This window comes from Zonotrichia albicollis, chromosome 21 (assembly GCF_047830755.1).
Source record: "Zonotrichia albicollis isolate bZonAlb1 chromosome 21, bZonAlb1.hap1, whole genome shotgun sequence".
In the NCBI taxonomy this organism is placed as follows: Eukaryota; Metazoa; Chordata; class Aves; order Passeriformes; family Passerellidae; genus Zonotrichia; species Zonotrichia albicollis.
The window spans coordinates 3,719,890-3,746,202 of NC_133839.1; the positions used below are offsets into that span (position 1 = coordinate 3,719,890).

Below are 26,313 nucleotides of genomic sequence, written 5' to 3' on the forward strand. Positions count from 1 at the left end.
TCCTGGTCTGTGGGGCAGCTCGAGGGAGGTGTGAGCAGCAGGATGGGGTATCCCAGGTGCTGTCCTGCTGCTGTGGGGCAGGACCACCCTGCAGTGTCCCCTGGAGGTGACAGATGACTGTGTAAACATAATGCAGCTCCTCTCCCTTCTCTCTGCCTGCATTAAACCTGCTCTGTTTTCTCTCTTTGCTTCTTTTTTCCTCTGGAATCTCTTTCCCCTTTATCTCTCTTCACTAGTTCTTGCATTAATGCATAATAGGAAACAGAAGGCAAAAACCTGCTGGTCCCAGCTGAGGTCTTGGCTTTAAAGTCTTAAAGAAAATAATATTGAGAACTCTCCAGATCAATGTTCTGCTGAAAAAGTTTTCCCAAACTAATCCAAGGAAGGAGCACAGTGTAATGTTTCTTTGAGGTTGAAAGGAGAAAGTGCTAATTTCATGCAGAAAAGATTGTATCTTGGACTAGCATAGGAATAGAAAATAAATTGGTATTAAATTACATTCATCTGCCTCAAAATAATCTAATAAAGCATCTTCTGGATCAATAGCTGAATCATTATCCCAGGCACATAGCAAGCTTTGCCTCTTTTAATTTGAGATTCAAGAAAAGAGGTTTTTGCATTACCATAGTAAAAAGAATAATACTTTAAGTCTTCATAAGAAGAAGGCAGAAGTAGGAAAAAAAAAGATAAGAACCAGACTCAGTGCCTTAAGCAAGTGTTATTCTTCATTTGAAACTTGCAATTTATGGGTAGTGTAAAATAAATTTTTATATTTAATGACTGTCAATCTGTCAGCTTTGCTGACAAAAAAATCCAACAGCGCAGAGTGAAAGGACTTTGTGTGCAGGAAGGGAGGAGAAGGGCAAGACAAGGCTTTCAACAACTTTGTTCTCCTAATTAAGGCTCACTAGGGAAAAAAATAGGAAAGAGATGGCACAGTTCTGTCCTGAAAATGCAGTTTCATCAAAAGAAAATGAGATGTGCCAGTGTTGGCTGCAGTGTGCACAGTCCAAACAAGGCTGACGTGGAGAAAAACTGCAACCACATGCAGATTGTGGTCAAAAAAAGCTGGAATCACGGGAGTGTGGATTCCAAATACTGCAAAGGAGCTGAGTTTATCAAAACATGGAGTAAATACAGAGAGAACATGGGCAGAATAGGCAAAAGCAGACTAAATGTGTGTGTCTGGTTATTTAAAGCATTGAGACACCAAATAGGTGCTGAAGAGTGACCTCAGAAATGACATGAAGGATGTGATAAAGGTGAGGTTATTCCTGAGGCTGGGAGGGCTGGGTGGGCACTGTCAGCCTGGGACAGTCCTCAAATTTCTATCTTGAAAAAGCAGATTTTTTCATTTCCCTGCAATCAGCCTCCCTGTAATATATTCATTAATGCAGCAGGTGGAACAGGGAGTACAATGTAAGTCCAGGGCACCAAGCTGGGAAGAGATACAAACAGTACAGAGCACTGAATCACAGCTCCAAATGATCTTGATAAGTGGGAGAAATGATCTGAAACCAATAGCCTGAGCCTCCCTGCAGGGAGGAAGAACTGAGGAAGGTGAAATCAAATACATCAGCTGGGAGCAATCCATGAGCAGCTGCACAGCACTGCAGGAATTTGGGAAAATGGGCTGGGGGGACCCCCAGAGGCAGCAGATGTGGTAAAGGGAGGGCAAAACCAGCCTGGACAGAGCTTGGAGCAGCCTGGGCTGGTGGAAGGGTGGAATCAGATGGGATATAAGGTCCTTCCAACCCAAACCATGCTGGCATTCCGCCTCTGGTGATCCCAACACTCAAATGAGCAGGAGTTTGCTGCTGGAGGTGCTGATGCCAAGAGCTTTTGTGTCTTGCCAAGCAAGAGGGGCACAGGGGCTGTGCTTCAGTTTGTTATTCAGTTAACTTTCAAGTTATTGTCCCACAGGAATTTGCTTGGAGCATTTCCTGCAGAGAGCTGGCAGTGCTCATGGCTTCTGGTGTTCCCTGTCAGCATCTCTGTGTGGGTGAGGAGCAAACCAAGCCAAAACTTTTGATGAGGAGCGTTTGCAAAAGAACTCAAAGCTTCCCATGGCCCTGTCTTGGGTGGGGATTGGAGCTGGGCCTTGAGCTGGTGACAGATTTATGGGATTTTTCCCAGAGCCTGGATGGTGTTGCTAGTTTCCAGTGGAACAGGATCCCACGAGGGTGAGTGGCTTTGGAGCTGTTGCCTGTGGAGCCACGTGATGGGCTGAACTCACAGCTCTGGAGCAGAACCCATCTCTCCAGAAGAGCAGCCTTTGCTCCAGGAAGTGCACACAGACACTGCAAGAGCTGATTTTTTCCTTTTCTTTCAACCTTCCACCCCTGGATTTGCTTTGTTCCAACTTTCCATGGATCCTGCAGCTTTTGGGCAGCTCCAACACCACAATTCTCAGGCCAAGGAGTTTGGTTTTCATGGTGTTTCAGCATTGTCAGGCTAACAACTCCAGCATGTGCAGCACTGTGGAGGATCCATCTGATTGTTCCTGAGCCTCCTGCTTTTCTTCTGGAGCTGCTGGAAGGGAAACTTTCTCCACATCAGCACAGGTCTGGGGAGGGCTACAGCTCCTGCCCTGCTGTCATCCCTGTTCCTGAATGCTTTCCATGACCCTGTGATAAACAGTGACCTCTTGTCAGCCTTGAGATCTGTGTTTGCCTCTTCTGATGTCTCCAGCTCTGTCTTGAAACACTCACAGGAACTGAGTGTGCAGCTGTGGGATTTGTAATTCCTGAATCCTGCCTGGTTGATCCTAGAGGAGGAGGAGGAAGGGGAGAGCCTCCTGTCTGTGCCACTCTTCAGCTCCTCACATTCCTCAGGCTCCAGCTCCAGCTTTGGACCCCCACTCTGCTGCAGGTGAGGAGGAGAATCTCCCCCTGGGGCTGTGCCTTTGGTGTGGGAACACTTCTGAGGAAGCACAGAGGGTTAAACCCATTTCTGAACCATCATGGGAACACTTCTGAGGAAGCACAGAGGGTTAAACCCACATTTCTGAAGCAGCCCAGGGAACCAGCATGGGAACACTTGTGAGGAAGCACAGAGGGTTAAACCCACATTTCTGAACCAGCCACAGGCAGTCACATGCACTAGGGAGATTTTGCAAGTCCCTGCGTGCAGCTCAGGGTGAGAAGGGGGAGCCAGGGGCACAGGGCTGGGTAATCCCTGCTCCAGGAGGCACAGGGGACACAGGGACCTCACCCAGCACCTTCCTGCTTGGGGGTGGCACAGTGTGGCACCTGTGCAGTGCACAGTGGGACAGTGGCACCTAAAGGACAGGGAGGAGGAGGAGGCTGAGCTGCATTCCCAGCACCAGGTAAGGCTCTGCTGGCTGCTCTGGGAATGAGGCAGAAGGACCCGCTGGGTGTTTCTCTGCTGTTTAGTGAAGGCTTGGAGGTGTCCAAAAAACAAGGAAGTGAATTGACCAGAGGGGTGCTGGCATTGCATAAAGAAAAAGAAGAAATGTAGAGAACACAGAGCCTGGGAGGGCAGGAGAGGAGAGGCTGCTCCTTGAGGTGCCTCAGGAGGGATCAGAGGGAGCTTTGGGGGGATCCAATCCCCCAAATGGGCAGTTCTGCAGGGAAAGGCAACACAGCCAAACTGTGCTGCACTGAGAGGTAAAAACAAAGCTGCTTTGGCTGAGGAGCTCCCAGCATTTCCCTCCTGGGGATGGCTGGGCTGCTGCACCTTCACTGTCACCTCCTGTCCTCCAAAGCCCCCAAGTCCTCATCATCTGAGCCAAAGAGCCTGGACTCATCTCCAAATGGATGTGCCAGCAGCAGCAATGGGGTGGTTGGTTATAACCAGGTTTTTCTTCAGTTTTTAATTAGGTTTTTCTTTAGTTTCCTCTTTGCTTCTGTCTTCTGGGGGCTTTTCTGTCTTGATTTTACACTCCCTTCTGTTGGATGGCAAAAGAGGGAAAGGAGTGAGAAAATCCAGTCTGATTTTGGTGCTGGGATGTGCCCCGTGACACGTGGTGCCCATGATCCCCACGGCAGAGCTGTGCCCAGGGAACCTCTCCTCATCTGTGCAGGTGAAGAGCAGGTGCTGTGCCCATCCTGTGTGCACACATTCCTTGCTTGGATCCTGTAAGTTTTCAGGGATCCTTTAAGTTTCAGATTTTTAAAGGAGTTTTCAGTCCTTTGGGGTTTTTTTCGCTGTATTTCCATGTTTTTCCCTTGTATTTCCATGTTTTCCCCCTATGTTTCCATGTTTTTCCCCTGTGTTTCCATGTTTTTTCCCTTGTGTTTCCATGGTTTTTCCCCCTGTGTTTCTATGTTTTCCCCTGTGTTTTCCTGTTTTCCCCCTGTGTTTCCATGATTTTTTCCATGTTGTTTCTCTTGCCTGTGTTTCCTTTCTGACATTCTTCGAGCAGGGACTGTCCTGGCTTTGTGCAAGGGGGTAAATACAGCCACAACCATCAGAAAAAAATAGAAAAAAATTCAGAAACAAATCAATCCCCTTTGGAAAGGAGAGTGGGTGAGATCTGTGAGGGATTCCTCCCACCAGGAGACAGCAACAGGCTCCTGGTTTGAGCAGAGGTTAAAAAGAAAGTGGTGGTTTTGGAGAGCTGGAGTGAAAGGCAATTGAAAAATAAACTCCAGAGTCTTCCAAGCATTTAACAACCACCCACAGGTGCTGGCAGGAGGTTGGAGAGCTGTGTCAGCAGGGGAAAAACACCTGGAAAACCTTGGGCACTGTGCCTGCTGGGAGAACTTCCCTGAGGAGAGGGGAGGGGAAAGGAAAAGAAAGGAGAGGAGAAGAGAAAGGAAAAGAGAGGAGAAAGGAAGGGAAAGCAGAGGAGAGGGGAAGTGAAAGCAGAGGTGAAAAACAAGGAAAAGAGAGGAGAGAGAAAAGAGAGGAGATGGGAGAGGAAAGCAGAGGAGAAGGGAAGGGAAAGCAGAGACCCTCAAAGGCTTCACGCTTCACTGCTGTGGGTGGGAGCTCCTGCTTGACTCTGCCTTCAGCAGATGCATTTTCTGCCCCATCTGCACTTCTCCCCTCCTGTGGTGAGGATCTGTCCCTGTGTCACTTCCAGGGAGGGGCATTTCCACCAGCTCCAGGTTCTTCTGAAGGTGATGGCAAAGAGGCTTGGCAAGGAGAAACCCTGCCTGTTCCTTGCTAATTGCTTGCAAAATGTGAATGCTGATGGGTGTCAGGATAATTTAAGGAATGTTTAAGGATAACTTTTCCACCTCTCAACAAAAACCAGACATAAAAAGTGAGTCAGTGTGTACTGAGCTCACACTGGCCAACACCAGGTGCTGACATCCCCCAGGAGCAGAGTCTCTGTTGTTATCCTTTATTTGCTGTCTCTGCAAAATTTGGGATGTTCTTTTTTCTCTTTTCAGGGCTCAGAAATGCCTCGTGGCTCATGGGAAGCAGGAAGGCAGCAGTGGGAGTGAGGGTTTCACAATCTGCTCCCCACTCAGCTGCTGTGGGGCTGCTTGGTGCTTCCCAGCAGGGAAAGAGAGAAATGCTGAATTAGAGAGAGAAATGCTGAATTTCTGACCAGAAAACACAGAATCCTTCAAGGAGAAACACCTTCAGCATGGCCCAGAAAAGCCAGACTGGTGGAACTGAGAAAAATGGGTCCTCCCTCCTGTACAGCAAGAGTGATCTCAAGGAAGGAGCCCTGCAGTGGGTGCCAGGTAAGGGAGCAGCTCATTGCTAAAGGGAGAGGCAGATCTGATCTCAGTGTCCTTAAAATAACCACTGACAGATTTTACCAAAGATGCTTTTTAACAGCATCTCACTTGTGAAGGTACCAAAACACTGTGGATGTTTCAGCAGTTTGGGAAAGGGATGGAGATGCTTTGAGGTTTTTTTTTTAATGCCTGATATGCAGGAATGAACAAATCAACCTATAGAAAAGCAGCCCCTGCAAGGCCTCTCCTCTTGACCTTTGAAGCTGAGAAATCTTTGGGAAACTTGACCGGTGCTGGGAGCAGCAGGGCAGGGGGGGGACTGTGCCCCTGTGCCTGTGCCCAGGTGAGACCCCACCTGCAGAGCTGCCCCAGCCCTGCCCAGCACAGGGAGGAGCTGGAGCTGCTGCAGAGATCCAGAGGAGGCTCCAGGGGGATCAGAGGATGGAGCAGCTCTGCTGGGAGGAGAGGCTGGGACAGCTGGGATTGTGCACCTGGGGAGGAGAAGCTTTGGGGGGACCTCAGGGTGGCCTTGCAGGGCCCGGACGGGTCAATAGGGAAGATGGAGAGAGATTGTCCAAGGGCCTGGAGTGCCAGGACAAGGGGGAATGGCTTCAAACTGAAAGAGAGTGGGTTTAGATTGGAGATAGGAAGGAATTGTTCCCTGTGAGGGTGGGCAGGCCCTGGCACAAGGTGCCCAGAGCAGCTGTGGCTGCCCCTGGATCCCTGGCAGTGCCCAAGGCCAGGCTGGACAGGGTTTGGAGCCCTCTGGCAGAGCCATGGATGGCTGGTCACTCACACCCCCCACACCCTCCAGCAGGGCCCCATGTTTGCTCTCAGTGTCCCCAGGGGAAGGAAGTTAGGGTGAAACCTTTCAGTGAAGCAGGATCTCAGCCACTTCCTTAGGCCTAAACTCTTCCTCTCTCTGCAGCACAGCTTGTGTAAGCTCTAGGTGGGTGCCAGATGGGCTGCCTGGAGATCACAGCTCTCCTGTGCCGCTCCTCAAATCTAGGACAGGCTGTCCTCACACTCTTTAGGCTCCTGACTTGAGTCTAGGATGCATCTGTGATCCTGCCCTGAGCTGACACTGGAAGAGCCTTGAGCAGAGCCACACTGCAGCCACGCTGCTGGAAGGCCTGGGGGTGCTCCAGGGTGGCCCTGCCACATTCCCAAGCAAAGGGATTGCTGGAAAACACTTGAATTCATTGCTCTAGTTGGTTTTTATGGTGATGGGGGTCTCCAAGAGGGCAGTGAGCCTCAGCACCACCGAGCAGCCTGAGCCCATTGTCCCTCATTGTGGTGGTGACGCAGCAGGCCAAAGGCCTACAGACCAAATCCTGACTCGAGCCAAGAGAAACCATCAGAAAGCCAAAACTGTTTTTTGAGAAAGCCAAAACTGGTTTTTGAGAAATCCCAAACTGGTTTTTCTACAGCTTCAGGGCCTTCCAGATGGCCATGGTAAGGGCACCACAGGTTGCCCAGCCTGGCACTGGGTTCTTGTGCCCAGGGAGGGAGCAGGGCACAAATCCTGGTTCCAACACATTCTTGGTGGATTCTCTTGGCAATTCCAGTTCACAAAACAACTTGTTTTCCCTGAGAAAGAGCTCTAAGACTGTGGAAAAGAAGTTGTTTGAGTCAGGATTTGGTTTGTAGGCCTTTGGCCTGCTGTTTGACCTCCACACTTGCAGTCAGGGGTTGTTGAGGCAGAACATGGTTGTGCTGTGTATCAGAGCAACCATTATCTCCTCTTATCTCTGGCTGCTCACTCCTGGGATGTTTTTTGGGGTTTCCCTGCTTTCTGCAGTCTGTTTCCTTCCATGGGCTCTCAGGCTGCTTGCAGAGCTCCTTAGCAATGGCCAAGGAGGGGATTCTGGATCAGTTTAAGTGACACCAGGGTGGTTTGTGTTCTCAGGTTCCCCTTTGCCAGGAGCTGCCTGGCTGTGGGATAAACCCCCCATTGCTGTGCTCATGGCTCTTGCAGAACCCTTCCAGTACTCAGTTTATGGCTCTTTTGGGTTCTTACAGAACCCCCCATTGCTGTGCTCATGGCTTTTTTGGGTTCTTACAGAACCCCCCCAGTGCTGTGCTTATGGCTCTTTTTGGCTCTTGCAGAGCCCTCCCAAGGCCAGGTGCTGCTGGTGCTCAGCATGGACAACACCTGCCCCAGCTCCTCCTTTGACATGGACCTTTGTGCTGACAAACTGCAGTCCCTTGGGATCCAGGTGAGCTCCCCTGGGAGTTAATTCCAGCTGGATTTGCATAATTTGCATTTACACCCACGGCCCAGATGGCTTTGGGGGTTTTTTTTGGTTTGAGATTTGCTTGTTTCAGCCCAACTTCAGTCTATTCCCCGTGGGCTGGAAGTCAACTGGGATGAACTTGGCTTAAATCTCTGTGAAGAAACTCTTTGAAGATAACTGGGAGGGAATTTTGCTTAAAATTCACGCTGATAGGGCAGAGCATCCCTGGGACATCTGCCTTGTCTTGTCCTTCATCACCAAAAGGCATTTTCTTCCCTTGTGACTGTCCCTGCCCTCCCCAGGAAGGTTTTATTCACTGCAGCTGAGGCAGGAACACAATTTCGGGTCTGTGGCAGCTCTGTGGGTGGGATTGGAGATGCTCCCTGTGGGAGGCAGCTCTGGGACACACATTTGGGTTGCAGAGCCCCACGAGGAGTTGTAGTGAAATGTGAGAAATGATTTTGTAGAAAATTTACACATAAAATTTATACATGCTATATAAAGCCTCTATCAAACTTTAAAAATTTTCCATAAATTCATTTCTCACAGTGAAACAGCAGGCCAAAGGCCTACAAACCAAATCCTAACTCGAGCCAACAAACCATGAGAAAGCTGACAGCTCTTGGTGAGAACAGAGTCCTGCAGCAGTGAAAAACAACTTGTTTTACCTGAGAAAGAGCTCTAGAGCTGTGATAAACATGAGCCACTTGTATAAACTGTTTTTACACTGTTAGAAAAATGAAAACTATCTCTCACAAACAACTTTTCCTGCACGTACACACTGAGGGTTTGAGTGACCAATTACAATTTGTTACTGACCAATTGGGAGTAGACAGGGGATGTTCTTTAAAAACCCTATAAAAGGGGATGTGAGAAATAAACTGGGATGGATCCTTTTGTTTTGGCACCATACAACGTGTCCTGCATTGTTGGGAAAGATGAAAATTTGACAAGAAAGTTTCAGAGCTATGTGTGCTTGGCAGCAAGATCTCTGAATATAGAACCTGAGAGCAGAATAGAGATGGAAGCAAGTTTTGATATAGAAGAATAACAGATGTCTAAATTGAGGATTGCTGAGCCAGTCTTAGTGGACAACCAGAAAAGCAAAGGTTAATTTGAGCTGGAAGGAGATTTTATGACTACAGCAAAGGATATATATTGATCACAAACAAAAAAGATGTTTTCACCAAGTAGAAATAGGTCTTAGGAAAAGCAGAAAGATACCACAGGCAAATAAACATATAGATGTGACAAATAGAAAAATGTCATTTCAGTGGCCTCCAGCTGGATAATAATTAGCATTGGCGCCATGATTCACAGAAGGCTGATCAATCTCTTTATTATATATCTCATTATTAAGGAACTCACTGCTTTTATAGGCAGTTATTATACACCTGGACCCAATTGCTCCTCTAATCCAAACACCATCACCAGGGGCCAATTAATAAACCACCCTTTGGTAAACAAATCCCCATAACACATTCCACATGTGCACAACAGGTGCAGCAGGTTAAGATAAGAATTGTTTCTCATTCTTTTCTCTGATCTTCTCACAGCCTTTCCCAGAAAGGCCTGGGAAAGTTGTGCTGCTCTCTGTGGCCAGAGAGCTGCTGCCACAGAAAAAAGGTCTAAAAATTTTTCACTGCAAGAAAAGAGAAGAACAACTTTAGCCTTAAACTCTACCATGCTAACTCATGTGGTTGGATAATATTGACTGTAATATGGTAATGATAGTTATGATAGGCTATAGGTAATAGTAAAAGTATTGTATATGATGATGATTGATTAGCATGTATTAAGATGCTCAGCAAAGAAAAAAATATATAATTTTCTTTATATAATACATATATATTTTTCCTAATATATAATTTCCTTTATATTAAAACATAATATAAATATAAAATATAATATATGATTTTAATTCAGAACTAAAGGGGCTTCAGATTTGCCTACAGCTGTAGCTGGCAGCTTTAGGTGTAGCTCTGTTACCCACAACCCATGGCTGCTGTAAAATACAATAAATGCATTTTGAAGAGCTGTAATATACAATAAACAAACAGCCTTTTGAAGAGCTGTAATATACAATAAACAGAATTTTGAGTAGCTGTAATATACAATAAACAAAATTTTGTAGACAATAAACAACATTTTGAAGAGCTGCCTGATGTCCCCTATCTCTCATCTCAGGCTCTTCCACTATATCCTTCTTTATCAAGCCCCAGCACCAACGAACTTTGCCCACCTGGCTCTGCTGGGGCTGGAGCCCACCCTGGAGGCTGGCTGTGGTTCTGTGTTTGTTCCTGGCAGGTGCCAATGGATCCATGGAGAAGGCTGATCCAGGAGGGAGTGCTGAGCCCCCAAGTGAGGCGGTACCTGTTCTACAGCTCCAAGGGCTGCCAGATTGCCATGGCCATGGTGAGGGCACTGCAGGCTGCCCAGCCTGGCACCGGGGTTCCTGTGCCCAGGGAGGGAGCAGGGCTGGGCTGGGCAGCAAATCCTGGTTCTGACACGTTCCTGGTGGGTTCTCTTGGCAATTCCAGTCTTGGGACTTCTGCTGCTCAGAGTGACCCCGAGATGTGTTAGAAAGTCTCTTTTTGCAGCCGAGCCGTCGAAGAAGGAGTTGGAAGTCCTCTATTCTCATTCTCAAGGTTGTTTATTGTTTCTTATCTATAAAATTCTTTCTCTGGCCTGCCGAGATCCATTCAGCAGGTCAGACAGAGGCACTTTGGCCGCCCTCAGGGTGGTGTTATCTTTTTATACTAAAAACTACATGTACATATATATATAGGTACTTCCCAACCCCTATCACCTATGTTAGACAGCGAGCTTCTACCTTAAACCAATCCAAAAGTGACAACATCACAGCAGAAGATGAAGGCCAAGAAGAAGAAGGAGAAAGGCTGGACACGCCCAGATTTCTCCATCTTGCCTCCTGAAGTCCCATTCTAAAAACCCCAAAAAAATTATTTTTCACCCTGTGACAAACTAATTATTATTCTACTTAGACTTTTGTGGCTTGCAGTTCCTCATATAAGGTTGGTAATTGTTTCCATGGGTCATAATCAAAGTCACAGGTGTCTTGGGCTCTGTGCCAGGGGCTTGAGCAGTCCAGGACAGGCAGAGGGATGTCCTGAATTCCAACATTCCAGCTCAAAGAATTGCTGCAGATGGAGGGCAGGGCCTCTCTCCACCCTGTTAGTGGAGTCCCACCAAAGTCTGGTGTCTTGTCTCCACCCAGGCTGTCCATGGGCGACCAGCACTTGCTGAGGTGACAGCACCTACAACAGGCTTGGTTTAGAACTTGATTTTAAAGATGTGAAGGCATTCTGGTCCTGATGCTAATTTATACAAACAAATCAGCCAATTTTTGGTCTTGTCTTCTTCTGGTGAAAGAAATTTCTCCAGAGACCCAACCATGAGCATCTGCTGTGAGGCTGGTGCTTTGGAGTGTGCTGAGGGTGTGATCAAACCCAAATATTATTTATTTGTTTGTTTGTTTTGATAGCCATTATGCAAATCTCCTTTCACTGATACTGGGAATGTTCAATGTTCAGTTTTGAGGGGTTTGGTGCACCTGAGTTATGTCATTATGTGAGATGATGCTGTGCCCTACATGTCACACCTGCTCCTAGGCAATCTCCTGCCCAAATCCATCCTCTGTGAGGTGAAGCAATCCATTTTTCCCTGACTTTAACCCAGCCCTTTAACCCTGCATCAGTGCCCCCTGATTGAGCATTACTGTAATGGAGTGGTCTCTGCACCACCTTGAAATAGGAACTTTCTAAATCCAGGCACTCTGAGAATTATTATCAATATGCCTCAGTGAGTGCATTCCTCATCTAAATGGAAGAACTCAGCTGAAATCCTTCCTAGGGATGAATCATCATTAATAATTCACTCTTTGTCTTTGGTGAGTGGTGATTTTTTAAAATAAACTGGGGCTCACTCAGTCCTTCCAATCCTTTCTTTGCTCTATTTATTATTGGAAAGAAATTTTGTCCTTTCTCACCCTGTGAAAAATCTCATGGGACCTAATTTATAAGGGAGAAAGAATTGTTATTTCCTTCTTCCTGTGACTTTTCTCACTTTCATGGGTTTGTGACTCTCACCAGCCTCTCTATTTTCCCCCAGGTATTCTACATCTCTCTCTGGACAAACCTTTACTCCACCCTTCAGCTGTGTTCCCTGGGCCACTCCTGGGGGGCTGGCGTGCTGGTGACACTGGTGGCCCTGGCTCTCACTGTCCTGGTGATCCTGGTCATTGATGGACACCAGAGGAAGGTGAGAGGAGGCTCCTGGAATGGGAATGTGGAGAAAGGAGAGCAGGATTCCTCCTGCTGGGGCATTTCCTGGCTGCAGGCAGAGAATACAATGATCCAGGGAGGAGGGAATAATTTTATAGCACTCAGGGAAGACAAGGGATGTTCTGCAGCCAAGCGAGGGGATGGAATGCTTGAGAGGGAAGGGCTGGAGCTGCTCAGGGTAGCTCAGACCTCCTGCTGCTGGAGAGCAGAGGGTTAGAGAATCCCAAGCTGGTTTGGGTTGGAAGGGACCTTAAATCCCATCCAGTGCCACCCCTGCCGTGGCAGGGACACCTCCCACTGTCCCAGGCTGCTCCCAGCCCTGCCCAGCCTGGCCTTGGGCACTGCCAGGGATCCAGGGGCAGCCACAGCTGCTCTGGGCACCCTGTGCCAGGGCCTGCACACCCTCACAGGGAACAATTCCCAATTCCCAATATCCCATTCAGCCCTGTCCTCTGGCACTGGGAGCCATTCCCTGTGTCCTGTCCCTCCATCCCTTGTCCCCAGTCCCTCTCCAGCTCTCCTGGAGCTTCTCTGAGCACTGAGAGGCCCCAACAGGGTCACCCTGCAGAGCAACCCTTGCAGAGTGTGGATTGTGCTCCCACAGCAGCTGTGGCTCCTGCCCTGCTCCTGGTGATTCCTCCTGGCACTCCCTGCTGCTTCTGGCATCACTGGCACCATTTATTTGGCTGCAGAATAATATTGGGAAATCTTGATTCAAAATCCAGAGGGGGATATGAAGCAAATTACTCTTCCAAGAGGAGACCAGGCAAATGTGGGGGTTCAGAGGTTCGGGAAAGGAGATTGCTGGGGGGTGGAAGTGAGAACATGACACTTGAAATCAACCCTACTGTTCTCCTTTCAGAGCTGCAGTATTTGGGATTATCCAGCTGCAGTTTTGCTGTGGATTGTGTTATTTTTCCTTGCCTTCTTTAACAGCTAAATGTGAACACAGATGTGAGGCTGGCAGCTGTCAATGAAATCTTTATCAAACACAGCATAATCCTGGGGATTACAGATGTCCTGGATGGGCCACACAACATCCTACAAGTATCCTTGCTGGGAATTGCTCAGGGAATTGCTCAGGGAATTAGTGGAAATTGGTCAGGAGGAATAATAGGTCAGATCCCTCCTGGATAAATTCCTCCTGCTGGAGACATTTTTCAATTATATCAATTATTTGTATCAATTTATCACAACATCAATTATTATTGATGCTGTGATCCAGAGGATGGCATTCCTAGGATCTGCTTTGTCTCCTAAGGGATGGTATGAGGAACTGGGATGTTTTTATTTCTCCTGTAAGTGCGGATTGAGATATGCCCAAAGGTATTTGGAAATAATGAGTCTAAAGGATTAAAGTGGGATTCATTAGGGTAGACAATTATTCCTAAAAATGTGTTATAATTATGTGACACTGATGATTCTGCCTATAGACAGAGGGATAGCAAAGGTCCTATGGCCAAAAAAACAAAACAAAACAAAACAACAAAAACGCAAACAAAAACTGCTAAAAAACAAGACGGAGAAAATCAAACAGTCCCCCAAAATTCTAACATGGAGAAAAACAAAATCGCCATCCTTGGGCTCATTTGCTACTTTTCAGAGATGATTTTTCTGCACTAGACAGGGATTTAGGGGAATGAAGAGAGTTTTAAGGCTCCATGAAGGTGTTAAAAGAAGGTGAGAGAGACACAGAGAGAGGCTTGAAATACAAATGGAGAGAGAAGCCAGGCTGAAACAGGGAAGGGGACAGGGAACACTGCAGGAGGGCAAAGTCATTCAGGAGGAGGAGAAAACGCTGAAAAACCTGAATTCCACATTTGTAAACTTGAATTCCATGTTTGTAAACCTGATTTCCACATTTGCAAACCTTAATTCCACGTTGGCAAACCTGAATTCAACATTTATTCAGGACAGCATGGTCCATTAGAGGACTAATCCAGGGAGCCTTCACCTCGACCTACCTGTCCCAAAACTGCCTGAGAGCAGCAAATAACCCAGAGATTTACAATGGCTCTGTCTGCTCCAATGTCAGATCCATTTTAACCCTCTGGATTTTGCATTTTTCCTGCATCCCTGTACTGCTGGCAGGTGCAGCAGATGCACAAGGACAGAGCTCTGGCTGCCTCAGAGCTGGCAGGACTCACATCCCCAACACGCTGCTCTTGGAAAATTCTACTCAAAAGTGTCCCATGACTAGCACTAAGAATGGGAAATTTTGTGAAAAATCAGTGGAGTGAATTCCTAGAAACAAAGGAGAGACAGCAGGAAGGGGTTTAGGGCAGCTGAGGGTGTGGGGTCACTGAGATGAGCGATGGGAAAGGACCCTGGCTCATCCCAGGCTGCAGGGGCTGAGGGAGGAGCACTGGCTGCTCTTTGCTTCGCCATGAGCTTGGGGTTTTGTCTTAGCCCAGACCCTCCTGCCTTCAAACCAGCCACTGGTTTAAAATGTGGAATTCAGGTTTTTCAGGGTTTCCTCCTCCTCATGGTATAAGAGCCGAAATGAGGGATGTGGGACTCCAGGGGCTCTCCAAAATGCAGATTATTCCATCCAAGGTGTTACAGCAGCCCAGGGTTGTGGGTGACAGAGCTGTGCCCACAGCTGTCAGCTCCAGCTGCAGGCAGGCCTGGAGACCCTTTGGTTTGGGTTACAATGCATTATAGACTTTTCTTTGCTGAGCATCTTCATACAGCAGAACCAATCTATACCTTAACTATTATCTATAGCCTATCATAATTACTGTAATTACCATATTCATGTTACTGTTCTCCAATCACTAAAAGTCAGTACATTACAGTTTAAGCTAGAAGTTGTTTTTCAGTTTTCTTGCAGTGGAAAATTCTGAGACCTTTTTTCTACTTGCAGCTTTGCTGACTTGTTTGCCTGTGCTCTCTTTCTGCTTGGTAAAAACATCATCTTGTTTGGGGTGGGTTTATCCTTTGCTCTAAGCCATAAAAACCCCTTCTAACTCACACACCCTTTGCCTCCTTGGTTATCCAGTGAGATTGGCTCAGCAATTCTTTTCTTCTATATTAAAACTTTCTTCCATCTCCTTTCCTTTATCAGACTCTACATTTAACAATCTTTCTGCCAAGCACACATATCTGTGAGACTTTTCTGTCAAACTTTCATCCTTCCTAACATCATGGCTTCAAACCAGCCACTGGTTTCAAACCTGCCTTCAAAATAGTCACAGGTTTTAAACTTGCCTTCAAACCAGCACTGGGCTGTGTTATTTGGTCCTGGCTGTCCTGAGGGCATCACCTGCTCCAGCTCTGCTCCCTGGGAGCCCAGCCCAGCATCCACAGGGATGGGAGGGGAGGCATGGAGAGATTCCTTCCTTAACCAGTCCCTCCCAGCTGTGCTTTGTGCACTTCAGCCCCCAGCCCTGCCTCCAGGCCCTGGCAGCCCACATCACTCACCTGCAGGGCACACAGGTAAGGGACACTGGGGACAGCCTGGGGACACGGGCAGCTCCTGCCCCAAGCCCTGCATTGGGGGCGGTGGAGGTGGGCAAGGACAGAGAAGTGGCCCAGGTCCCCTTGTGGCCAGCAGTGCTGGCACTCTGTCCTCACAGGGGGTGACACTGAGTCACTGCTGGCCTGCAGGTGGCCTTGGGGACCTGCCCACTCTGTCCCTGCCTCCTCGGGCTTGTTTTGGCCTGGGATGGAGATGGGCAAAGACAAATGAGTGTTTGAGTGCCCTGCTGTGCACTGGGAGGTGAATGAAGTGCACCTGTCCCTGCCCAGTTCAGCAGGAATTTGTCCAGACCCCATGGAATGTGTGTGTCTGGATAATTAACAGTGCAGCTTTAATGATGGAAGGTCATCAGGAATGAAAGGCAAATTTTGGGAGCGTGTGGCACACCTTGGAACAGCTGCCACCTTGAGCTGTCCTCCTGGGAAAAGTGGGATAGCCTGGAGGAGCAGGAATTGCTGCATTGAGTTAATTATATAAACATTTTGTCCTCTTGGCCTTCAGAAAATGTTTTGCTCTCTGTGGGTGTGTAAATATCCACTGAATTGCTTTTGTGGGGTGAGAGCCCTGAAATCTCCAGGCTGCTCATCTCCCTGGAAGCTGCAGCTCAAGGGTGGACAGCAATTCCTGGATTCACACAGGGGATGAGAGAACTCTGTTTTTAAAGACAGGATTCTCCATGCCAGGCTGTGTCTGTGGTGCTGGGAGCAGCCACTGCCACTGAGGGCAGCCAGGCCATGGCAGGGACACCCAGCTCCAAGTGCTGGGCACAGCCCATGGCATGGGAAACCCCAGGAGTGAAAACTGTGCAAAAAAAGAGAAAATTGTGCCTTTTAAACTCTGCCCTCAGGACACCACTGCTACCTGGGGTGGGAAATCCCAGGAATAAAAACCATGCAAGGATAAATGGTGCCCTGTAAAGGCTTTGCTCAGGAATAAAAACCATGAGGGTGTAAACGGTGCCCTGTAAAGGCTCTCCTCAGGACATCACTCCTGCTTGGGGTGGGAAATCCCAGAAATAAATCCATGCATGAATAAATGGTGCCCTGTAAAGGCTCTCCTCAGTACACAACTGCTGCCTGGGGTGGGAAATCCTAGGATTTAAATCCATGGTGCCTTATAAAGGCTCTCCACAGGACAGCACTGCTGTGTGCCTTTGGAGAGCCCCAAAGTCTCCTTCTCTTGCAGGCAGGCTTGAGGCACAGGCTGAACAAGCTCTGGGTGGTCATGGATGTGGCAGCTCAGCCCCAGCTGGGGGTGGAGGAGGAGGCTCCATGTGAAGAATCCCCTCTTTTATCCAGAGGGGTGACCCTGAATAAAGATCCTGTGACTTGCAGTGAGCTCCTGCACCTCATCCCTGAGGGCCCACCCCAGGTGAGGACAAATATTCCCTTTATAGAGGCACCAAATCACCCCCAAGGCATCTCAGCTCCAAAACCCATCCCAGCCATGGGGGACACCACCTTTTTCTCCAGCAGAAGCACCTGGAAGCCCACACCGACCTTCTCCAGCCCTGGTGCTGCCCGGAGGAGGAGAAAGCTTGAATTTCACATTTGTAAACCTGAGTTCAAAGCTGTCTGAGCAGCTGAGGATAATTTTTGAGGAATTAATGGATTGGGCTTTTCTTTGCTGGTCCCAAGGGTCCTGTTTGGAAGAAAACCTCTCCCCAGGGACCTGATGGCCCTGCCCAGGCTGAGCTGAGCCATGGATGAGCCCAGCCTTTGTCTGTGCCTTCAAAGACTCGTGCCACGCTGAGTCACAAATGTGCCCTGATTCCTGCTCAGCACGGATGGGATGATTTTGATTTATTTTCCTGTCACTAAGTGAATTCAGGGCAGGTGACATCCCTGCAGCTCTCTGGCTGTCTAGAGGCCAAAACAAGCCTGAGGAGGCAGGGACAGAGTGGGCAGGTCCCCAAGGCCGCCTGCAGGCCAGCAGTGACTCAGTGTCACCCCCTGTGGGTACAGAGTGCCAGCACTGCTGGCCACAAGGGGACCTGGGCCACTTCTCTGTCCTTGCCCACCTCCACCGCCCCCAATGCAGGGCTTGGGGCAGGAGCTGCCCGTGTCCCCAGGCTGTCCCCAGTGTCCCTTACCTGTGTGCCCTGCAGGCGAGTGATGTGGGCTGCCAGGGCCTGGAGGCAGGGCTGGGGGCTGAAGTGCACAAAGCACAGCTGGGAGGGGCTGGTTAAGGAAGGAATCTCTCCATGCCTCCCCTCCCATCCCTGTGGATGCTGGGCTGGGCTCCCAGGGAGCAGAGCTGGGGCAGGTGATGCCCTCAGGACAGCCAGGACCAAATAACACAGCCCAGGGTCGGTTTTAAGTCAGGTTTAAAACCTGTGGCTGCTTTGAAGCCAGGTTTAAAACTAGTGACTGGTTTGAAGGCAGGAGGAGGAGGAAACCCTGAAAAATATGAACTCCCCATTTGTGAACCTGAATTCCACATTTTAAATCAGTGGCTGGTTTGAAGGCAGGTTTAATACGAGGGGCTGGTTTGAAGGTAGGAGGAGGAAATCCTGAAAAACCTGAATTCCACATTTGTAAACCTGAATTCCCCATTTTAAAGCAGTGGCTAGTTTAAAGTCAGGAGGAGGAGGAAAACCTGAAAAAAATCTGAATTCCACACTTGTAAACCTGAATTCCACATTTTAAACCAATGGCTGGTTTAAAACCAGCGGCTGGTTTAAAGGCAGGTTTAAAGCCAGTGGTTGGTTTGAAACCAGGAGGAGGAGGAAACCCTGAAAAACTTGAATTCCACATTTGTAAACCTGAATTCCACATTTTAAACCAGTGACTGATTTGAAGCCATGAGGAAGAGAAAACCTTGAAAAACCCGAATTCCACATTTGTAAACCTGAATTCCACATTTTAAACCAGTGACTGATTTGAAGCCATGAGGAGGAGAAAACCTTGAAAAACCCGAATTCCACATTTGTAAACCTGAATTCCACATTTTAAACCAGTGGCTGGTTTAAAACCAGGTTTAAAAGGAGGAGGAGGAGGAGGAAACCCTGAAAAACCTGGATTCCACATTTGTGGACCTGCATTCCACATTTTAAGCCAATGGCTGCTTTAAAACCAGTGGCTGGTTTTGAAGCCATGAGGTGGAGGAAACCCTGAAACACCTGAATTCCACATTTGTAAACCTGAATTCCACATTTGTAAACCTGAATTCCACATTTGTAAACCAGTGGCTGGTTTGAAGCCAGGAGGATCCGGGCTAAGACAAAACCCCAAGCTAAAGGAGAAGCAAAGAGCAGCCAGTGCTCCTCCCTCAGCGGCTGCAGCCTGGGATGAGCCAGGGTCATTTCCCATCGCTCATCTCAGTGACCCCACACCCAATAAACCATGGGCCACAGTGACACAGTGCTCTGACACCTCTCTTGCTCCCTGCAGGCCATGGCCCAGCAGCTCCTGGTGCTGTTCAGCGCGTGCTACGTGCGGCTCCTGGTGACGGGCCGGCTGCCCCGGGCCAGCCCCGGGGGACACCTGGGCCACAGCAGCGTGCCCTGCCTCTGCCAGTTCATCCAGAGCACGCTGCTCTGCTCCTGAGCCAGCAATAACACATGTCACCCTTTTCTAAGCCTTCTGATGTTTAAATTACCATAATGGAGTTTCTCACACACAGTCACCACGATATTTTCAGAAAAATCCCTTTGCCAGGATTTTTCTCTTGAGAAGCCTCAGAAAAGAAATATAAGCAATAATTATCTGGTTGCTTGGAATGTAGACTGGAGGTTACTTACCAACAGGTGCATCTTTGATTGAAGAATTGTGAGAATTGTTTTTAATTAATGGCCAGTCCCAGTCCAGCTGTGTCAGGACTCTGGTCAGTCACAGGTTTTTATTATCCATTCTTTTCTAGCCTTCTGATGTCTCCTTTCTATTTATTTAGTATAGTTGTAGTATACAATTTCTTTTAATATAATATCATAAAATAATAAATCAGCTTTCTAAGAGCATGGAGTCAGATTCTCATCTCTCACCTCATCCTGGGACCCTCACAAACTCAACAAGGAATGACACACAGGTCACCCTGTTCTTCTAAGTCTTCTGATGGTTACATTTTTGTAATGGAGTTTCTCACACACTTTTATGTAAATAATGATTGTTTTTGTGTTCTTTTCTAGAAAAGGAGATATTTGATAGACTGTTACTTTAACCAGCGGTGTTAGAGATGTAACAATTTCATCCTCCAATCCAGGGTCACTTTTGAAATTCTATATATATCAAAGTCAATAAATAAACTTTGTTCTTTTTACCTTAGAAGTTTCAGCATGCATGGCCTTCATTTCATGTCCTGTTACAACAGACACAGACTCCAGGTCAGAAGGCTGAGAGGGCAGAAGCCCTGATTTTATTGGAACCTCTTCTTTTATACCCTGGTTGGATACAGGGGGACCTGATTGGTCATTTAATCAACACATTTCATATGATTGGCTAATTAAGAAGACACCCTTTGGTAAAACATCTTAGGAGGAAAACAACTTGTTGAAAATAACACCTGCAGATGGTTTACTATTTGTTTACCTTTCTTTTTCTCTCTGCCTCACTAAAACTTCCCAGACCAATTCATAGGAAAGCTTATCTGTCTTTCCCTCTCTCTGACCAGACTGTTGTCTCCACAGTGCTCCACACCCACCACAGCTGGGCCAGGTGACCAGAGGGGCTGGAAAACCCCAAAACAGAGCTGTCCCCACACTCCAGCGGGGAGGAGCTGTTGGGCAGCAAAGGGAGCTGTAACTCCTTGTCCTGGATGAACGAGTGGAAATAGGACTCTCATAAAAGATGCAGGAAAGCTGCTCACCTTGGAGAGCTCCTGCCTACCAGCTCGGTGAGGAGGAGGTGCCCCAGGGGTCAGAAACAACGCAGGGATGGCCTGGAACTCATTTGTGTCCAAACCCTCCTGCCACCAGCCTTTTCCCCCTCACAGAACCCCATACCAGCAAAGGCCAGATGTTTGCTGGGGTGGCAGCAGGAGGCTGAGCCCTGGAGCACCAGGACTTGGCACTTGCCATGGTGCAGGATGACTCTGCTCCGTCTCCTGCTGTTTCTGTCAGCAGGAATGGTGACACGAGATCCATCTCCTCCTGCCTCAGGCCCCAGCACATCCCCTCAGCAGCCAGCCCCTAACACATGATACTCTTATCAGTGACCCCCACAAAGGATCCCCTTATCGGTGACCCCCCCACAATGCACAATCCCCTAATCAGTGATCTGCACAAAGGATTCCCTTATCAGTTACTCCCCACAAAGAATCCTCTTATCAGTGACCCCCTCAATGCACAATCTCGTTATCAGTGACCTCCAAAAAAAGGATCCCCTTATCAGTGACTCACCCCAACAAAGGATCCCCTTGTCAGTGACACCACCAAAAAGGCTCCCCTAATCTATGACCCAACACAAAGGATGCCCTTATCAGTCCCTTATCAGTGACCCCCAACCAAAAGATCCCCTTATCAGTGACCCCCAACAAAGATCCCTTTATCAGTGATCTCCACAAAGGATCCTCTTATAAGTGACCGCACACAAAGGACCCCTTTGTCAGTCCCTTATCAGTGACCCCCCAACAAAGGATCCCCTTATCAGTGAGCTCTCCACCTGATTCCCTTATCAGTGACCCCCTCCAAAACACCCATAATCCTCTTTTCAGTGACCCCCCCAAACATGGATAATCTCGTTATCAGTGCCCCCCCCATGTGATCCCCTTATCAGTGCCCCCCCATGTGATCCCCTTATCCCCCTGTGCTGCCAATGCAGAATCCCAAGCCCTGCAGTGACCCCAAACTCATTCCAGAATAAAAACCCACCACACTCCCAGGCATCTGATTTCATCCACCTTTACTGTGGTCCCGCTGTCACAGGAGGGGTCAGGCAGGGTCCCCCCCACAGCTGTGGGCTTTGGGGCCTTGCTGTCATTGCTCTGTGACAGGGCAGGGTTGGGGACAGCCTCTGCTCTGGGGGTGCTGCACTGGGCATGGGAAAGGGATTCCCACACACCCGAGCTCCAAAACTCCTTATTCCATCCCAGGAGCTGATTTGGAAATTGTCTGAATTTGTACCAACATCACTGGGAGCATAATTTGGTTTCACTGTATAAAAATCGGTTTCCCTGCTAGGATGCAATGGCTCCTGCCCTTCCCCTGGGGTTCCATGGGCCACGGGTGCCAGGAACATCTGATACACTTTGGGAATCTTCTTATACACACTGGGGATCTTCTGACACACATTGGGAATCTTCTGATACACACTGGGGATCTGATACACATTGGGGATCTCCTGATACACACTGGGGATCTTGTGATACACCTTGGGAATCTTCTGATACACTTTGGGAATCTTCTGATACACATTGGGGATCTTCTGACACACTTTGGGAATCTTCTGACACACATTGGGGATCTTCTTTTTTTTTCCCCTGCCAACCAGAAAATTCTAGTCATGAGACACTGATTAGGATGTTTTCTATCAATGTGCTTCTGTGCTGAGAGCAGATCCAGCAGGGATTTGTTGATATTTTCCAATCTCAGGGATGCAGGATATCCAGCAAAAATCAGTGGGAAGGAATCTGGTGGCCTTCATGGGAGGACCATGAGGGATTTATTGTCAGGACCTGCACTGGATGGGTTTGGTGCTGCTGGGGAGTGAGGCTGGTGCTTCAGGGGGTGCTGGTAGCTCTGGTTTTACATCTGCAAATGACAAGCATGGAGAAAAAAGAGAGACTTGGGATTAACCAAGGTGAAAGGTCCTTGAAGGGACAGTGAGGTCCTCTGAAAACCTCAGCTATCCTGATTGCAATTAAACACCCAGCAATTAAGTGCAGAAAGGAGTTGCACAGCTTTGCTCAAAGGAGGAGTTTGATTCCTCTCCCTGATACATCCAAGTGATGTATCATTGATCTTCCCTGATCTTCCTGGAACCTCTGCAAATTCCTGGCTCCCACTGCAGGATGGCAGCTGCTCCTTCCTTCTGCTTCTCCTTCACACACCCTCAATCAAGGCAGCAGTGAAGGGACACATCCCCTTTCCCTTCCCTGATCAGGATCCAGCCGTTCCTTTAGGGGCAGGTGAAATTCTGGACATGTTTTAGCACCCCCTGTGCACACAGTTCCCCTTCCTCCCCTCCCACACAGCTCATGGGGCAGTGGGAAGGGAATGGCTCAGCCTTGAGCCTTCCCTGGAGTGTCCAGGGCCAGCTCCAAGCTCCTGGCAGAGGAAGGATGTGACGGGCACGGCCTGACCTGGGGCAGCTGCCTGGGAATGTTTGCTCAGCAGTGACTCAGCCAAACCAGTGCAACCAGTACGGGTGGGGCACACCCCTTCCATGCTGAGATCCCTCTGACTGCTGCTCAGAGCTGAGCTCACTTTCACAGGGAGCTATGGCACCTGAGCAGTGCAGTCAGGTGGTGCTGGAGAGCTTTCCATGCCTTGGCTGGGGCAGGGAGAGGAGCCAGGATGGTCCTTGCTGTATCCACTGTGCCAAACTGGGGCTGTGCTTTATCTGAAGACCCATTGTGGTTCAGATGTTTGCTTTAAATGGGCCAGGAAGGGAAGACTGGATGGTCCTTGCTGTACCCACCATTTCTAACTGGGGCTGTGCTTTATCTGCAGAGTCACTGTGCTTCAGATGTTTGCTTTAAATGACTCAGGGAGAGGAGCCAGGATGGTTCTTGCTGTGCCCACCATATCAAACTGGGGCTCTCCTTTATCTGCAGAGCCATTGTGGTTCAGATGAAGGGTTTAAATGGGCCAGGGAGAGGAGCCAGGGTGGTCCTTGCTGTATCCACTGTGTCAAGCTGGGGCTCTGCTTTATCTGCAAAGCTACAGTGGTTCAGATGTTTGCTTTAAATGGGCCAGGGAGGGAAGACTGGATGTTCTTGCTGTACCCACCATGTCAAACTGGTGACAAACTGGGGCTCTCCTTTGTCTGTAGAGCCACTGTGCTTCAGATGTTTGTTTTAAATGGGCCAGGGAGAGGAGCCAGGATAGTCCTTGCTGTACCCATGCCAAACTGGGGCTCTCCTTTATCTGCAGAGCCACTGTGCTTCAGATATGGGCTTTAAATGGGCCAGGGAGAGGAGCCAGGATGGTCCTTGCTGTACCCACCATGTCAAACTGGGGCTGTGCTTTATCTGCAGAGCAACTGTGGTTCAGATGTTTGCTTTAAATGGGCCAGGGAGGGAAGATTGCGAGGCAAGGACAGGGATCTCTCGTTGCCAGCTCGGTGTATGGTGCTGAGTTTTGGTGTTTGGCAGGGTTATAGGTTACAAAGTGTCCCAGGGACACAGAGCTCTGGGGGAGAAGGTGACATCCTCTTGTGCCCCTAATCCCACCCCACAGCATGTCTGTCCCCTTTTCCAAAGGCTGCTGTTTGCTCTTCTGCCAGGGGCTGGAATGACGTTTTACAACAAAACCAGCCAGGAGAAATAAAGCAGGGGAGAACAGAAACTTTTGCAGCTTGGTCCTGGGAGCACAGATGGGCAGTGTGGAGGTGCCCCCACCCCTGGCTGAGCCTAGGTGAGCCCTGTCCCCCTGTCCCTGCAGGTTTGGGGTGAGGTGTGGGGATGTTCCTGTCCCCAAAGAGCCTGCACTTACCCTGGCTTTGGGGCATGTGGATGTCTGTCCTCACGAGTCCCCCTGACCCTGGTGGTGACTTTGGGGCACAGGGATGTCCCTGTCCCCAAAGAGTCCACACTCTCTCTGGTGCTGGCTTTGGGACATATGGATGTCCTCATGAGTTCCACTTACCCTGCTGACTTTGGGACATGTGAATGTCTCTGTCCCTAAACAGCCCACACTTTGGTGGTGGCTTTGGGACATGTGGATGTCCCCAGGAGTCCCCCTTACTCTGGTGGTGGCTTTGGGGTATGTGGATGTCCCCAGATGGCCCACACTTACCCTGAAGGTTGCTCTGGGACATATGGATGTCCCTGTCCCCAAATACCCCACACTCACTCCAATGCTGGCTTTGGGACACACGGATGTCCCCAAATACCCCACACTTACCCTGGTGGCTTTGGGACATGTGGATGTCCCTGTCCCCAAATATCCCACACTTACCCCGGTGCTGGCTTTGTGGCGCTGCCTGTGCCGGGCAGGGCGGTGGCTCCCGGGGCTCCCGGCTGCACAGGCTCCTCATCCTCCTGGCCACATAGCCGCAGGCTGGGGGGACAGGAGACACCGTTGTGTCACTGGGAATCAGCAGCCCCCCCAAACCAACCTCCCCAGCCAGCCCAGGACCGCAGCACAGGGGGGAGGGACTGGATTTCCCGGGATAAACGGGATTAACTGGGATAAACAGGACTTATTTCTGTGCCTGCCACCCTGGCTGTGCTCCAAACCCCTCCAGCGCTAGCCCAGACCATGAAACACGCAGAGTATTTCCCCTCTAAGCTCTCTCCCCAAAGCAGAGGTTTCCTTACCGTTGATTATTACTCAAACCATTTTCCCGTGGCTCAGCAGATCTGTCCTTTGCAGCTGTGCCTCTCCCTGCTCTCGCAGGCAGCTCTGCAGCACTGACTCAACAGCTCGGCTTCCTCCTTCCCCCTCCCTCCCTCCCTGGCTGCCTCCCTGCCTGCCTGGCTCCCTCCCCCGGGGATGCTGCTCCCGGAACGCCCGGGGAGGGCTCAGCCTGGCACTGCCCCTGGAGGGGTTGCTGGTGTTGCTTTGCGGCTGTTGGAGGAGCTGGGTTTGGGATGTGGGAGGTGAACCTTGTGCTGTGATCCCAAACTGAGCTGGGGAGGGTCCCTGCAGTGGGCACTGAGCTTGTGTGGGGCACGGGTGAGGAAAGGAACCTTCCCTCTCCTCTGCTGCTGCTCTCTCAACACTGCAGGGACAGTTTGAGGGTTGCAGGATGGTTTGGGTTGGAAGGGACCTTAAAGATCATTGAATTTCAACCCCTCTTCCATGTCCTTCTGTCCCGATGTCAGACCTTCAAACCCTCTGATACCCATTTGTGAGGGTGGTAGGAGTGAAAATCCCTAACAGACAAAATGTACGCAGATGATTGTCCTTGGTTTTTCCAGAGTCTTTACCCCATTCCACCTCCAGAGCACTGATTTAGTCCTGACTACAGCCAGCTACTGAAGAAATGCAGCTTTTGTGCATCCTTTGCGAGACCTTGCTGCTATTTGTGCTTCTCTGTGCTCCTTAATCCCAGTCAGGTGAATTCTGAAAGCCCTTGCTTCACCCTCTGGCCAGGGCAAAGTGCTTCCCTTCCTATCTCTGCACCAACCCCACACTGATCTGGGCTGGTTGGACTTTGCTTTCCATGGCCTTGCACTCTGTGGTTTGTGTCAGGCTGCTTGAGCCCATAATTTCTGTGGACCAGCACTCAGAGCTCCAGGATTTTGGAAAAAGCAGAGCAGTTCTCCCAGTGCTGACCTGAAACCAGAATATTACTGACAAAGAGACTCCTCAGCCTCTTGATTATACTCCAGATGTGCAAAAATCTCTAAAAAATGAGCTGTCACATTAATCCATGTGCTGCAAACAGCCTGTCATCCATCCCAATTCCTGCTGCCCCTGTGTGAGGCTGGCTGGAGATGGGGCTGGAGGTCAGAAATGGAACATTCCCAGTCAGGGACACCCCAGAGCCTCCCTGGGCTCTGCTCAGGGTTGGCACTGCCCAGGGCAG

General features: G+C 49.2%; 1 protein-coding gene and 1 long non-coding RNA gene across 5 annotated transcripts; one reads left to right on the forward strand and one right to left on the reverse strand.

The window, feature by feature from the left end:
* The first annotated feature begins 1,287 nt into the window (after positions 1–1,287).
* Positions 1,288–19,947, forward strand: TMEM268 (transmembrane protein 268). 4 transcript variants are annotated; one of them, XM_074556586.1, is made up of 9 exons: positions 1,298–2,871; positions 5,364–5,663; positions 7,770–7,879; positions 10,205–10,312; positions 12,029–12,178; positions 13,138–13,248; positions 15,562–15,639; positions 16,868–17,053; positions 19,075–19,947. In XM_074556586.1, the coding sequence occupies exons 2-9, from the start codon at positions 5,564–5,566 to the stop codon at positions 19,228–19,230; spliced, it is 999 nt and encodes a 332-aa protein (XP_074412687.1). In that variant the 5' UTR covers positions 1,298–2,871; positions 5,364–5,563; the 3' UTR covers positions 19,231–19,947. The 4 variants fall into 4 exon arrangements, with proteins under 4 accessions (XP_074412689.1, XP_074412685.1, XP_074412687.1 ...); XM_074556584.1 differs by lacking the exon at positions 19,075–19,947 and having other exon boundaries at positions 1,292–2,871; positions 16,868–17,782; XM_074556585.1 differs by lacking the exons at positions 1,298–2,871; positions 19,075–19,947 and adding an exon at positions 3,113–3,328 and having other exon boundaries at positions 16,868–17,782.
* LOC141731388 (uncharacterized) lies at positions 19,735–25,260 on the reverse strand. The gene is made up of 3 exons (XR_012583456.1): positions 25,100–25,260; positions 24,738–24,839; positions 19,735–22,367 (listed from the first exon to the last, which is right to left on the reverse strand). It is a non-coding gene; the product is annotated as an uncharacterized LOC141731388 (long non-coding RNA).
* Between the last annotated feature and the right edge of the window lie 1,053 nt (positions 25,261–26,313).